The sequence below is a fragment of the Salvelinus namaycush genome, chromosome 8, assembly GCF_016432855.1.
Source record: "Salvelinus namaycush isolate Seneca chromosome 8, SaNama_1.0, whole genome shotgun sequence".
NCBI lineage: Eukaryota > Metazoa > Chordata > Actinopteri > Salmoniformes > Salmonidae > Salvelinus > Salvelinus namaycush.
In genome coordinates this window covers 10,099,880-10,113,262 of record NC_052314.1, presented here as the reverse complement: position 1 = coordinate 10,113,262, position 13,383 = coordinate 10,099,880, and the positions used below count along the sequence as shown (strand labels likewise).

The 13,383-nt window shown below is 40.5% G+C and overlaps 2 protein-coding genes across 3 annotated transcripts; both read right to left on the bottom strand.

Annotated features, from left to right (window-relative positions):
* Positions 1–1,280: 1,280 nt before the first annotated feature.
* On the bottom strand, positions 1,281–5,406 carry LOC120051743 (acyl-coenzyme A thioesterase 1-like). The gene is made up of 10 exons (XM_038998628.1): positions 5,220–5,406; positions 4,287–4,386; positions 3,957–4,147; positions 3,060–3,223; positions 2,838–2,957; positions 2,457–2,545; positions 2,238–2,331; positions 2,040–2,120; positions 1,698–1,839; positions 1,281–1,411 (listed from the first exon to the last, which is right to left on the bottom strand). The coding sequence occupies exons 1-10, from the start codon at positions 5,404–5,406 to the stop codon at positions 1,281–1,283; spliced, it is 1,299 nt and encodes a 432-aa protein (XP_038854556.1).
* A 3,134-nt stretch (positions 5,407–8,540) lies between these two features.
* On the bottom strand, positions 8,541–13,063 carry LOC120052376 (bile acid-CoA:amino acid N-acyltransferase-like). 2 transcript variants are annotated; one of them, XM_038999241.1, is made up of 11 exons: positions 12,875–13,063; positions 12,317–12,513; positions 12,093–12,192; positions 11,802–11,992; positions 11,494–11,663; positions 10,456–10,575; positions 10,258–10,340; positions 10,056–10,149; positions 9,828–9,908; positions 9,550–9,691; positions 8,541–9,123 (listed from the first exon to the last, which is right to left on the bottom strand). In XM_038999241.1, exons 2-11 carry the CDS (start codon positions 12,510–12,512, stop codon positions 8,993–8,995), a joined length of 1,308 nt encoding a protein of 435 aa, XP_038855169.1. In that variant the 5' UTR covers position 12,513; positions 12,875–13,063; the 3' UTR covers positions 8,541–8,992. The 2 variants fall into 2 exon arrangements, with proteins under 2 accessions (XP_038855169.1, XP_038855168.1); XM_038999240.1 differs by lacking the exon at positions 12,875–13,063 and having other exon boundaries at positions 12,317–12,783.
* Positions 13,064–13,383: the final 320 nt, after the last annotated feature.

Genomic DNA, 13,383 nt, shown 5'->3' with positions numbered 1-13,383 from the left:
AAAAGATTTGGCATGGGTCCTTAGATTCTCAAAAACATTTACAGCTGCACCATCGAGGGCATACTGACTGGTTGCATCACTGCCTGGTATGGAAACTGCTCGGTCTCTGACCGCAAAGAGCTACAGAGGGTAGTGCGTATGGCCCAGTACATCACTGGGGCCAAGCTTCCTGCCATCCAGGACCTCTATACCAGGCGGTGTCAGAGGATGGCCCTAAAAATTGCCAAAGACTAATGCCACCCTAGTCACAGACTGTTCTCTCTGCTACGTCACGGGAAGCGGTACCGGAGCGTCAAGTCTAGGTCCAAAAGGTTTCTTAACAGCTCCTACCCCCAAGCCATAAGACTGCTGAACAGCTAATCAAATGGCTACCCGGACTATTTGCATTGACCCCCCGCCGCCGCACACACACACACACAAAATTACGCTGCTGCTACTCACTGTTTATTATCTATGCATAATCACTTTACCCCTGCCTACATGTAGAATTACCTCGAGTAATCTGTACCCCCGCACATTGACTCGGTACCGGTACCCCCTGTATATAGCCTTGTTATTTACTGTTGCTCTTCTATTTATTTATTTTATTTATTAATTATTTTTTTTTAGTAACTCTTATTTTTCTTAAAACTGCATTGTTGGTTAAGGGCTTGTAAGTAAGCATTTCATGGTAAGGTCTACCTACACCTGTTGTATTCGGGGCATGTGACAAATAACATTAGATTTGATTTATTTAGCAAAAACGTATATTTCTAGATAAAAAACAAAACAATAAATAGATACATTCAGTTTACATTTATTGTATGACAACAATATTACGATTATACCTACCATGCTGTTTCACCTGTGGTGGCCTTGAAGTTCTACAGTACCGTAGTTTTACTATTAAATACCAGAGAGTGGATAGACATCTTTGAAAACAGGAAGAAAATCATTGATTCTTTGAAACTCCAGAAATAATACACAAAGTCCTCTTCAGAATTCAGTGACATTGCTTCGGCACAAAGGTCTGAAAACTAATTTGAGATTTGTGCGTATAACCCAGACTTTCAGCGAAATCTTGAACTCATCTTGCACCAATGTGGCGGTTGATGCTGTGGTACACTCCCACTGCATCTGGGCTGTTGTCATCTTAGTATCAATTCAGCATATTTTTGTTTGATGTTGATGACCTCAAAATCAGACTGTGGATCAACGCTCTGGAAGAGATGCTCTTGGTGAAAACCTAGAATCTTCTTCTCTCACACGTAGGAGTGACGCCACCTGACGTAAGACAATGCTCACAATCTGGACTGCACATGGGGTTTGACACTGTGACAGAGATGCTCTTGCAGAAAATCTAGAATCTTCTCCCATGAGTCTTCCTGTGCAACGGCGTGAGGTTTGGTGAGGCCTCCCCACAGCACGACCACTGCAACAAGTTGGAATGACTGCTTTAGATTTAACACATTTGAGACATGATATTCCTATGACTGTGTAATGTAGACCTACATAAAAATGCATTCAAGTTACAGGACATAAGAAAAATATAGAACTGTAGGATCATTAGTGAAGTAGTTTCATCTGGTGTGGTAATGTTGAGCTAGAGCAAAACATTGCAAATCCCTGTGGTCCCAGAGGAATGTATTGGGAATCCTATAGGAGCACAAGAACTTTAAAAGCACAGTCTGTCTGCATGAATGACTCCGCAAAGGCACCTCTCTGTTGGCCTGGCTGCAACACAAAGGTACAAGCCCTGCAGTGGGGACCATACGGAGGTTCAATCAGGTGACCAGCTCCAGGGTAGGACAGAGTGGTCAGCAGGTGACTGTTCCCTGCTCTCTCCATCATCTGTGTCATCTGAGAAGGAGCAATTGATGGGCTTTAACAGAGTTCCTATCCAAGCAATACTTCTTACAAGCAAATATCCCATTGACATCAATGCATGATTTACCCCAGAGCCTGAGTTCAGCTCATGGAGAATACATCCATTCACACAAATCCATTTTAAGAATAGGCTACATAAGGACACACTCAATACTGTCAGGAACATTGCTCACATCATCAGCTGATTCAACAGCGGCCCAATTTGTATCATCTTGTCCGACAACCAGTAGTAATGGACATGTTATCCTCCCCACCTTGGAAAAAAACAAAAAATATTGATTTATATCAAGACCACCATTTTGTGAATGCGGAAAATATCATTTAAAACAAGCCGGCCGAGACCCAAGGTTCTGAAATGGTGGGTTTCTTACATCTACTTTCAGGTCAGAATCCTCTGGAATGGGTAGAAGAGTGTCCCTCCAGATTATGCAATTGTTCTCATCCATGCGAGACTTATGGACATGTCTGCAAACACATGGTCAATGGTCAGGTGCAATTAATTAGTACGTTGTCCTCTCCCAAAGTCAATGCTATGCCAATATACAAACACATTCATATGCACATATACACAAACACAGGTACAAACTCACTCTTTCATCACTTTGAAGGATTCTGCAATGGACTGGTTGGCTTTGAGTGTAAGAACATGGCTGCCACTGATGCACACACAACATATTGGCTAAAAAGATAGACAAGCGTTAATTTACACTGTACATATTGGATAATTTTTTTTTAAATCCTGAGAAACATACATCATTTAGACTCATATAGTGATCAATAAAATACAGATAGACATGCATGCAATTTATTTTCCAATATCGCTGCATGCAACATGGTAAACATTTCGCAACTACAAATCGGAAAATCGTACTGATGAATTATGACAGGGGCATTTTTGGTCTGGTGCAAGTACAAATGCATGTTTATCCAGGAAATGAACAGGGGATGAAAGGACTTGCATAGAGACTTACTTTTACAGTTTCTGAGAAGACAGCGAGGGATAAAGCGACTGAGGCGCCAAAGGATGTGCCAAGCAGGGCAATTTTGTCAGAGGCCACTAGAGGGTGATCTTGCAGCAGTCTGAAAGCATTCTGAGACAAGAAATCAACATTATATGTGAGACAGTGGTTTTCCAAAGTCCCCAAGTCAATTCCTCTTTTGTATCTCCATAAGAAAATGGGACAGATACACACCTCAATGTAATGGAAGCCAATGGTAGCAGCTTTCTGTGCATCTGGGAAGAGGTACATTAACGCCATGGCAGCAAAGCCGTGGGATGCCAAGAGAGCAGAACGATATTCCACCAGGCCGCCACCACCTCCCCACATATCTAAAACTCCAGGGAAGGGTCCGGGACCTTCGGGATGACATGACAAAAAACATAATTGTTAGTGTCTACCCGAGAGCAGAACATGCATCTTTACATCCATGTACTTTATAATTCTTTAGCTCTGTCCTCCATAGTGATGGGGTCGGATTTCGAAACTTTAAATATTGTTAATCATCAGTACTAGAGACATGAGGAGTGCCATAGTATGGTTTATACACCAGAAGTTAATGGTTATCTGTAGGAGGAATGTATATGTGGAGGCAATTAAGCTTGGAATGTACTGAGTGAAGGAAAGACGATCACATGTTGGCAGGCACTGATAAGGGTGGAGAGATGTGGTTTAGCAAGGAGGGGGTAGAGGTCAGGTCAGGTCACATTAAGGGAGAAGGAACAGTTTGTTGCCCGCATCACTTCACTTCCTGCCTAGTAATAAAGATGTAATGTTTAGAAAGAAGGAGGAGACCTAAATTGGGGTATATATACTACCACTGGTGGAACCATGTCTTTGTCTTATGCAGCTGTATGACCCAATGGGTGAAGAAACATGGTTTAAGCTTTACTAATCATATTCCAATGTTAATTTAAAACCTAACAATAATAAATCATTGATGTATTGTTGTACGTGTCTAGAGCCTAGTTTAAGCAACCAAAACATACATAGTGCACTCCCCTTGTAGTGAGTGCAGTTACAGTGAACAATCACCTATACAAATTGTCCTGCACAGATGTGATCACTCAGTATACTAGGCATGTAGTTTACCTGGTGGCAGGAACAGGGTACCTGTGACCCCTCCCTCTGTGATGTCGACCCTGCGGACTCCGGGGGCCATGCACCAGCGCTCTGTGACAACACTTGCCAGGGCCAACTGCTCCCTGAACCCCTGACTCAAGTGTCCCCTGTACACAGAGATGTGCACCACCATGGGAGTGTGGACTTCTTTGATCCTGAATCTAAGGGTCAGAAAGTACCAACAAAACAGCTGGTATCATCATTACATATGGTGGCAACAGTGGGATACTGAGAGGTTCAAAAGCACACAGTCTCCAAAAATGAAACGTTAATAAAATCGGATAGGGTTGAAGTGCTTACCTGAGTCCAGTTCTACTGCCAGGTATTGGTCTCATGCTCGCCAACAAACCCATTGGATCAACACCCTCATATGTGCCCCCAAAACTTTCATGTTTGGCAACTATAAACAAAAAAAACAATGTCCAAACTTTTGGTAACTACATGCACATAAAGTAGCAGAGATTAATTTGCGATCAAAATGTGTCTACTTTAGCCAAAAAAATTTCACTTACACTGAGCAGTCTGTCAAAATCTAAGTAGTCACATACTTTTTTACCTCATTCAAGTACTTGATGATAATAGATCATTAACCTCGCCATACTATATCAATCTCAGACCAGTGGTGTAAAGTACTTAAGTAAAAATACTTCGTTTTCTGGGGTATCTGTACTTTACTTTACCTTTTCAAAAAGAAAATTATGTATTTTTTACTTTTTTTATACATTTTCCGACACCCAAAAGTACTCCTTACATTTTAAATGCTTAGCAAGACAGGAAAATCGTCCAATTCACAAACTAATCAAGAGAACATCCCTGGTCATCCCTACTGCCTCTGATCTGGTGGACTCCCAAAACACAAATGCTTAGTTTGTAAATTATGTCTGAGCGTTAGAGCGTGCCCCTGGCTATCCGTAAATGTAAAAAAAAAAATGTGCCTTCTGGTTTGCTTAATACAAGGAATTTGAAATGATTTATACTTTTACTTTTCATACTTAAGTATATTTTAGCATTTGCATTTACTTTTGATACTTAAGTACATTTAAAAGCAAATACTTCTAGACTTTTACTCAAGTAGTATTTTACTGGGTGACTTTCCCTAATACTTGAGTCATTTTCTATGAAGGTACTGTCTCAGACAAAGATGATTTAGCATTATTACTGAATGTTTCCATTGGTATTTAGAGGTGTTTCTTTAGAAATTGGTTAAAGATATGATGAAATAATATCTCTCACCTGTGACCCTTCCCTGAGCATCACTGACATAATGCCCAAACGCCTCCCAGTAGTCTGTGTCTTCAGACTGATGTAAAGAATGTAGTGTGACCTCCTGTGTCGGTGGTAAGTTCCCCACAACCACATGGAACTTCTCATCAAAGAGGGCTCTCCATGGTTTTACAGTCAACACAGGAACAGAATTCATGTCACAGATTGTTGTAGTGGAAATGTCCTCTAAAACAAATGCTCTGACCCTCTCGTAATAGAAACTAAGAGAAGATGAACCTTTACCAGTCTGAACTGGCTGAACCCTATATTACAGAAATGCTCTGGTGATAAGGATAAAAAATGATATTTACAGAAATGTTCTTGGATGCTTTGCCCTTACAGGGACTGCCCTTGCGTATTAATGAACTATGACTTAACGTATTAGATCATTGTCCTTGATCTCCCACGCACTTTGTCATCAACAAAGAACCAGATATCACCAGTTTAACATCTAATTCCAGACAAAATATTGCATGAAACAGCCTTTATCATGGGTCTCCTTGACATTGAAATCAATTAATAACATTCAACAATGAACATGTCAGAGCGTACATTTCTCTAAACTTTACAAACAATATTTATCAGACCTCAAAACAAAATTTCAAAAAGTGCTTTAGAGCCTTTAGTCCATACAGCTACGGCCATTGAGCAAGAACTGTTTATTGGAAATCGGAGCAGTGGGAGTCATCACTATAAAAAATATAGCACTTTTGGAGTAAACAGGCTAATGCTAACACATTTCTTAAAGGCCCAGTGCAGTCAAAAACATGATTTTCCTGTGTTTTATATATATTTCCACACTATGAGGGTGTAATAATACTGTGAAATTGTGAAAAGGATGATAATGTCTTTTTAGTGTAAGAACGGTATGAAAAGACTGTCTGAAATTTCAGCCTGTTTTGGTGGGTTGGAGTTTTGGCCTCCCTGCCTAGCTGCGATATAACTTTTTGGGAGACCCGACCAAATTCACATAGAAACGTGTGTTATAGATCGGTCATTCTCATCGAAAGCAAGTCTAAGAAGCGGTAGATCTATTCCATGTCCGCAATTTCTATGCTTTCCGTTCTTAAGTTTCGTTTTTTCAGTTTTGTACACCAGCTTCAAACAGCTGAAAATACAATATTTTTGGTTATGAAAAATATATATCACTGCGGTTTAAATACTTGCTTGTTTTGTCACAAACTAAAAATAGGCAAACTATTAGAATTTTAGCAACCAGGAAATGGCAGAGTGATTTCTGAATAGTGCATCTTTAACAGAACAAAAAGACAGTTCCAAACCTCTCTGCCAATAACAGTACATTCTCCTCCCCACTCAGACCACTCCCAGGCCTATCAAAATTCTTGCTTGAGAAATGGCTCTTTACTAAGAAGCTATTTATGGAGCTTTTCTCATTGACCAGAAGAGGCAGCGCGACGACATTTCAATGTACATCATATGTACATTAACATTTCAATTTACATTAGCAACGTAATGTCATGTGCCGAGAGATTGTTCGGGGGCTTGGCAATGGACATTTACCATAAATATCTCAGCATAGACACTAGCCAGTGAGCATGTTTCAACTATGCAAGCGACTTTTCATCTTAACCATATTACACTTTTGAATAATGCAACAATTCACAAGCATGGGCAGACAAATGGCTTATTTTTGTCGTCTGTAGGCTACACTCATTAGCCTACCCTACATTTTAGCTTCATGACAAAAGCACAGACTTGCTAACAGCATGTCTTCATCAAGAAACGTTAACCTATCAAAAATGTACGATTACCCTTCTCATACAATATAAAACAACAGTAAGCCTACCTTACAACAAACCAGGCTTCATTTTTATCAATATCATGCAAATCATTACATGTGGTAAAAGCAAAATGCGACTGACTAAGTGTGTATAAGTGAATTCACTGGGGGGGTTGCCGAGCTATATTATCTGGAAGCCCATCTCCCCCACAAAATAAATTGTCAACTCGTGCACAATTCACCTGTGCTTCAGTCTGATCAATTGTAACCTACTAATAACAACCCCAGCTGCAGGTAGCCACGAGAAGCTTATGCACTCTGATCCCATCTGGGCGTGGGGAAACAAAGCGGTAACGTTATGTATTTCTAGCCTAAAATAGGCCCATTTATTTGTGTTCTGAGAAAATGTGATCAAATGTGGTTTATATTCAAATTTTGGGTGGCTGGGCAACCTAGGCCTATTTAATCCAAAAGTATAGACAGGAATTAATCAATCAATACAATAGTAATGACATACTGTATGAATATTTATTACAGATGCAAAGGCCTACACAAAGCGAGCTCAGCCCTATTAGTTCTATTGTCCAATCGCAGTTGTTGTCTCTTTGTCTGGGTTAAGGACCCCCCTAGTTTAGTTTTAAAATAGAATTCATATGAACAAGTATAAAGGTTGCTGCAGTTTGACAGGGTTGAAATGCTTTCTTTAACCATATGACCTGATTAGAAAAATAATCTGGTTCCATCATAGCTCATATAAAAACATTGTTTTTTTTACCGTTGATTTATTACTATGTCATACAGTTCAACGTGGGTCCAGAGTTGGTTAGGTTACCAGATCAGGAAAAACTCTGAGCCCCAGGAAAATAATTTGCCCCTCATGACTGCATTTCGCTACACTCAAATTAACATATGCTAACCATGTGTATGTGACCAATAAAATTTGATTTTGATTTGACTGTAGGACCTGTGGTGCCACCTCTGAAATCAACACACAATATTACAAATTAAAAAAACATATCCAATTTGTATGATAGTATCAAAATACCCGCGGCTTAGCGGGTATGGGCTTCCATAGTTTTACGTGGCTCAGTGCAGCTTACCACTGTGACAATTTCAGAATGGAACATGCTGTAAAGCTGTAACTGTAATTTCAAATAAAAGTCTCAAATATTAGGAAAGTTTCTATATTTTTCAGTTGTTTCAAAAACTTTGCTCTGCTATTACTATTTATACTGTAGGACTGTTGGGCTGAACAAGAATTCTGTTTACAATGCTCTGCTTGGAGGGGGGGGCAACTTTAGGGCGAGTGCGTGACCTCCTGAGGTATTGCCCGAGACGTGATCATTTTGTAAATTTACATTACAATAGTGTCGCTTGAGAATCGATACCTCTCGAGAACCTCTTGATATTTTGTGAATGAGAATAGCGCCTTTGTTTTATATTAAAATGGTCAAAAGGAAACAATCCCAGTAAGGTACTTAACTGTTATCCAGAAATGATTTGATATTCAGATAGAAACTGACCATGAAAAAAAGGAATGGGGTGAGTTCTTACATTTTCAAACGCTTTCCTTTATTCAAGGATGACAATTTTACAGGAATTTTATACAACCTATTAGTAATAGCGCCTTTTTAAAAGTAGAAATGCACAGTAGTAAAAGTTATCAGGTTTAGATGCAATATTGCTTGTGACAGCAGTAAAACGGGAAAGAAAGCAGTGACAAGGTCTATTTAATTTAAATGAAAAACTGAATGAAACATTTGAAACAATGCACCAACTGAGAGATCTTCTCGATCTTTGAACGTTATGGCTCGTGTAGATCACCAAAACCAGGAGAAAAGGAACGACAACATTTGGATTGGGACATCGGCTCGTTGAGTTATGTGGTTTAATCCCACGCACACTTGTGTCAACATAATTATTTTTCATCACATCTCTGATGAGAATTAAGATACGTCATAATTACAATTTTTTCAATAAAATGTCTGTGTCTCTGGCCTGGTCACAGATTTGACGGTGAGGTCACATCTGTGCTTCGATATAGGTGCTCCTCCAGAAAAGAAAGGATCTTCTTCCAGGAGTCTTCCTGTGCGTGACCGTGTGGCGCTGTCTCTCCTCCCCAAAGAACCACCACTGCAATCAAATCAGGAGGGGAAGCATCAAACAAGAAGAGAACAAGTGTGATTATTCCACTGCTTCACACAACCCATTTCTATATGTTTGCTAGAAACAGCCATGGAAACAGCCATTACTTTTAAATGTTCAGACTGACAGTATGTAATGTACTTGATTTCAATTGTATTTATTGCCTCGTAAAACATTAACGGGGAGTAATTTGTCTATCTCCAGGCAAAACAAACAGAATGTGTGACGAGAGTTCTTCACATATTACCAGACAAATGAGTCATTGCAACCATATCACTGTGATAATGTGTGTTGTATTGTCGATTAGCAGTGGAAAATTACACATCCCCAAAACAGAAAATAAGATACTGTCAAACTGTTTCTGATAATAACAAGGACACAAACACACCACACACACAACCAACGTTAAATTACACTTTTGTTTTGTCCCAGCCACCATGAAGTTGCTGGCACGGATATGAGGACTATACGGCGGTTCAATCAGGTGACCAGCTCCAGGGTAGGACAGAGTGGTCAGCAGGTGACTGTTCCCTGCTTTCTCCATCATCTGCTTCATCTGAGGAGGCACAAGAACTCTGTCAGTTCTACATCAGTGTTGGGCATCAAAAACATACTGTAAAAAATTACAGTAGAACCACTTTAATAATATATATTTCTGCAGCAATCCAAGCATTGTTAAAAACTGTACTCACGTCCTCTGCTGACTCAGTGGCAGGCCAGTTTTGGTCATCCTCACCCACAATCATTAGAACAGGACATTTCAGCTGCCCCACCTAAACAGGACACAACAGTAAACCATTAGGATAGACAATGCTACATTCCTTATAAAGTCAAAACAGACAAGGGAGAACAGCTATAAAGTGAGTACAATGAGGGTATAGGTTAAAATCAGGGTAAAATCCAGTTTGATTTAAACCCACATCCACTTTCTTGTTTGGATCAGTTGGAATGGGTAGAAGCAGATCCCGCCAGATCACTCGATTCTCCTCATCATAGCGAGTGTTACGGACGTTTCTAGGAAATTAAACACACAGACGAGTAAGTTATATTGAATTATTATTAGAGGATCAAAGTGGAAGCACAAATGTATACACATCTTTAAACACGTGATAATACACATACTTATTAATCTCACTGAAGACATCAGAGAGTGAGCCTTTCACCGGCTGGACATGACTGCCACTCACACATACCAAACACCTGGGCTGATAGAGGACCAACAGTATAAGACACCAAAATACAAACACACACAGACAAAAACACAAATATATACACACATCTCCACATTATTCTGCCAGTGCGGTATGAGCACTCTCCTACCTGAATCACAGTGGAGTACACGGCCATCCCCAAAGCCACTGAGGTCCCAAAGGACAGGCCCAGTATCGCTATCCTGTCCCCACACACCTGAGGGTGCTGTTTGAGAACGGTGAACGCAGCCTAGAGTGAAAAATAGAACATTTCATATGAACTACAATTGTGGTTAGTGTGTCCGCCCTGAGAATGGAAGGTTGGGAGTTCGATCCCCGGCCAAGTCATACCAATAACTGTAAAAATGGTAACCGATGCGTCCCTGCTTGGCCCTCAGCATTAAGGAGATAAGGAGATAGATTGGGGGTAAGGCCCTGCGATAGACTAGCGTCCCGTCAAGGGGGTGTATCACGCTACAGAAACAGGAGATATAGTAGGCTCCTGCCCTATGAGTCGTTCCGGCTCGCACAAACCAAGGCTCGTGCAAGGCCACTTACTAAGACTGTCGTACAAAACTTGATTTTAAATTGTTACCACAGCAGTCATATTTTGACACAGGATATTCTGTTTCTTTATTACTGTAGTAATAACTTTATTAAATATTAATGTAAGTACCATAAAAGTGGGAGAAGGTTACATTTTAGTAATTTAGCAGAGCTCTTATCCAGAGCGACTTACAGTAGTGAGTGCATACGTTTCTCATATTTTTTTTATTGTAGGAAATAGGTCTAGTTGTCTCGTCACGTTTTCTTTAAGGTTCATACTTCAACAAACGTAACCCAATGACACATTTTACAACACACTATTAAGATAAGAACAAAATCCAATGTCAGTTCCTACAAATAACAGTTGAATGTGTTGGTTGCGCAAGGGATTGGTTGCACAGACAAGGTGAACGAACCTTTGGATGAGCTTTGTGGGTTTCATTACCTAGAGCTTATAGCTTCCTTCCTGAATAAGAATACACCATATACAGAGCATATCACCTTGTGAAAGTAAAATATATGCTATATATCAGTTGATCACTGTCATTTGAGGCACCTATGACACTAAATATGACAGTGCAGATCAGCAAAAATGCAGTGGTCTAGTAACATATACTGGTACCTCAAAGTATTCGTTCCCCACATGAGAGGTTGAGCCCCCAGAGGTCCGGGGTGTCATGTACTCCAGGGCCAGACAGACAAAGCCATGCGACGACAGGAGGGCAGAGCGATACTCCACCAGACCGCCACCCCCACCCCACAGATCCAACAGGGCAGGGAAGGGCCCGGGTCCTTCCAACACAACATGGTCTGTTCAGACCTGGGCTATATGCACTCCTCTTATGATAATCATATCTAAATCATATCTTTGGATGATTTTAATTGTAATTATTGAACGTGAGGTGTATGTAGCTAAAAACTATGACATACCTGGTGGCAGGAATAGGGTCCCTGTGACCCCTCCCTCTGTGATGTCGACCCTGCGGACTCCAGGGGCCATGTACCAGCGCTCTGTGACGACACTCGCCAGGGCCACCTGCTCTCTGAACCCCTGACTCATGTGTCCCCTGTACACAGAGATGTGCACCACCATGGGAGTGTGGACCTCTTTCTTCCTCAACCTAAAATTACAAGACATTGTTTATAATTCAACTGGTGGCCTTTGATGACAAAATTACAACTTTATCAATGTATAATTTTTAGGGTGGAGTTTCAGTTTACCTGAGTCCAATTCTACTGCCAGGTACTGGTCTCATGCTCCACAACAGTCCCATGGGTTCCACGCCATCATATGTCCCTCCTAAACTTGAATCATTGGCAACTGTAAAGATATTTGGGTAGTTTATGTGAGAGGGTTTTAAATATGAATTGAACTCTTAAAATTATTGATAACGGTACAAACAAACTTCAATGAAAATGTGTGACATTAAATACAAGTAGCCTACCATTTACAAGTCCTGTAGCATCACTAACATAGTGGCCAAAGGCCTCCCAGTAATCGCCATCATCTGAGTGGATCAGCGCGTGCAAGGTGATATCTTGAATTTGCGACAGATTTTGGACGATTAAACAGAACTTTTCATCGATTAGTCCCCTGGACGGGTGAAGCAAAAGCATAGGCGTCGCTGCTTTTTCCGTCATCCTGTCAAAATTGCATAGAAATTTCCTCTCAACAAAGCGACACCGACATATAACGTTAGTAAGTAGCTTAAATTGTGAAATGAGACACAGTTAAGGAGGATCAAAGTTCATGTTGACAGACTGCGCGTCACGGGCTAGAGCTTGAAAGACTCAGAGCAGAATGCATTGGAAGTGTTTACCTCTAGGCTACCTGTGTAACAACCAATTCAGACAATAATAAACAATGTAGCATCACACAGCAGTTATTATCACCCGCACAAAATAAAGTGTTGCCTAATATACCATATTCTGGAAGTCTTAATTAATAACGTTAATGTCGCCAGCTTCTACAAAACGTAGCATATAACGTTACGCAGTTTTACCCGTGTTGTCCTAACAACTGCTGTAGGAAACGGCCATTGCAATTAGGTGTCGAGGCCTTCTGTATTGGGTCGGCAAATTGTGCCTTACAAGATTTGCATTGCGTTTCTTATGCTTTAAAAATCTAAATTCCTATGGGCTAAGTTTCTCTCATGAGTCAAATTCAAAACAGTGGAAGTCCGGCAGTGACAGGACTGCGGCAGAGCGAGACAACCCGGTGGAGGATTTTTTTTTAAGGTGGAACATAGTTTGCCAAATTAAAGGAGGCTCGACATATTGTAGAGTAAGTTAGGTAGGCTAATATGCTACAGGTTTTTTTGGTAAAACACTTTATTTGAACGAAGTTTTGTAACCTATGTCTAATAATTGCTACAAAACATTTTATAGCTTTTTTTTATAGCATTTTTATAGCAACGAACTGGAGGGCTGAACTATGTAGTTACATGCCAAAATTGCATTCTAAACTGAAGATCATGATTAGGTGATTATTGGAGTCAGGTGTTAGCTGGGG

Bases quoted from the DNA above. Each gene is read 5' to 3' on its own strand.
- LOC120051743 (XM_038998628.1), bottom strand. From the start codon at position 5,406: ATGAATTCTGTTCCTGTGTTGACTGTAAAACCATGGAGAGCCCTCTTT. The intron at 2,121-2,237 runs GTAAGAAACCCA...TTTTTTTCCAAG, and splicing joins ATTCTGACCTGAAAGTAGAT to GTGGGGAGGATAACATGTCC. The intron at 1,840-2,039 runs GTGAGCAATGTT...GCTCCTTCTCAG, and splicing joins CTGTTGAATCAGCTGATGAT to ATGACACAGATGATGGAGAG.
- LOC120052376 (XM_038999241.1), bottom strand. From the start codon at position 12,512: ATGACGGAAAAAGCAGCGACGCCTATGCTTTTGCTTCACCCGTCCAGG. The intron at 11,993-12,092 runs GTAAACTGAAAC...TTGTAATTTTAG, and splicing joins GGCAGTAGAATTGGACTCAG to GTTGAGGAAGAAAGAGGTCC. The intron at 9,692-9,827 runs GTGAGTACAGTT...GTGCCTCCTCAG, and splicing joins CCACTGAGTCAGCAGAGGAC to ATGAAGCAGATGATGGAGAA.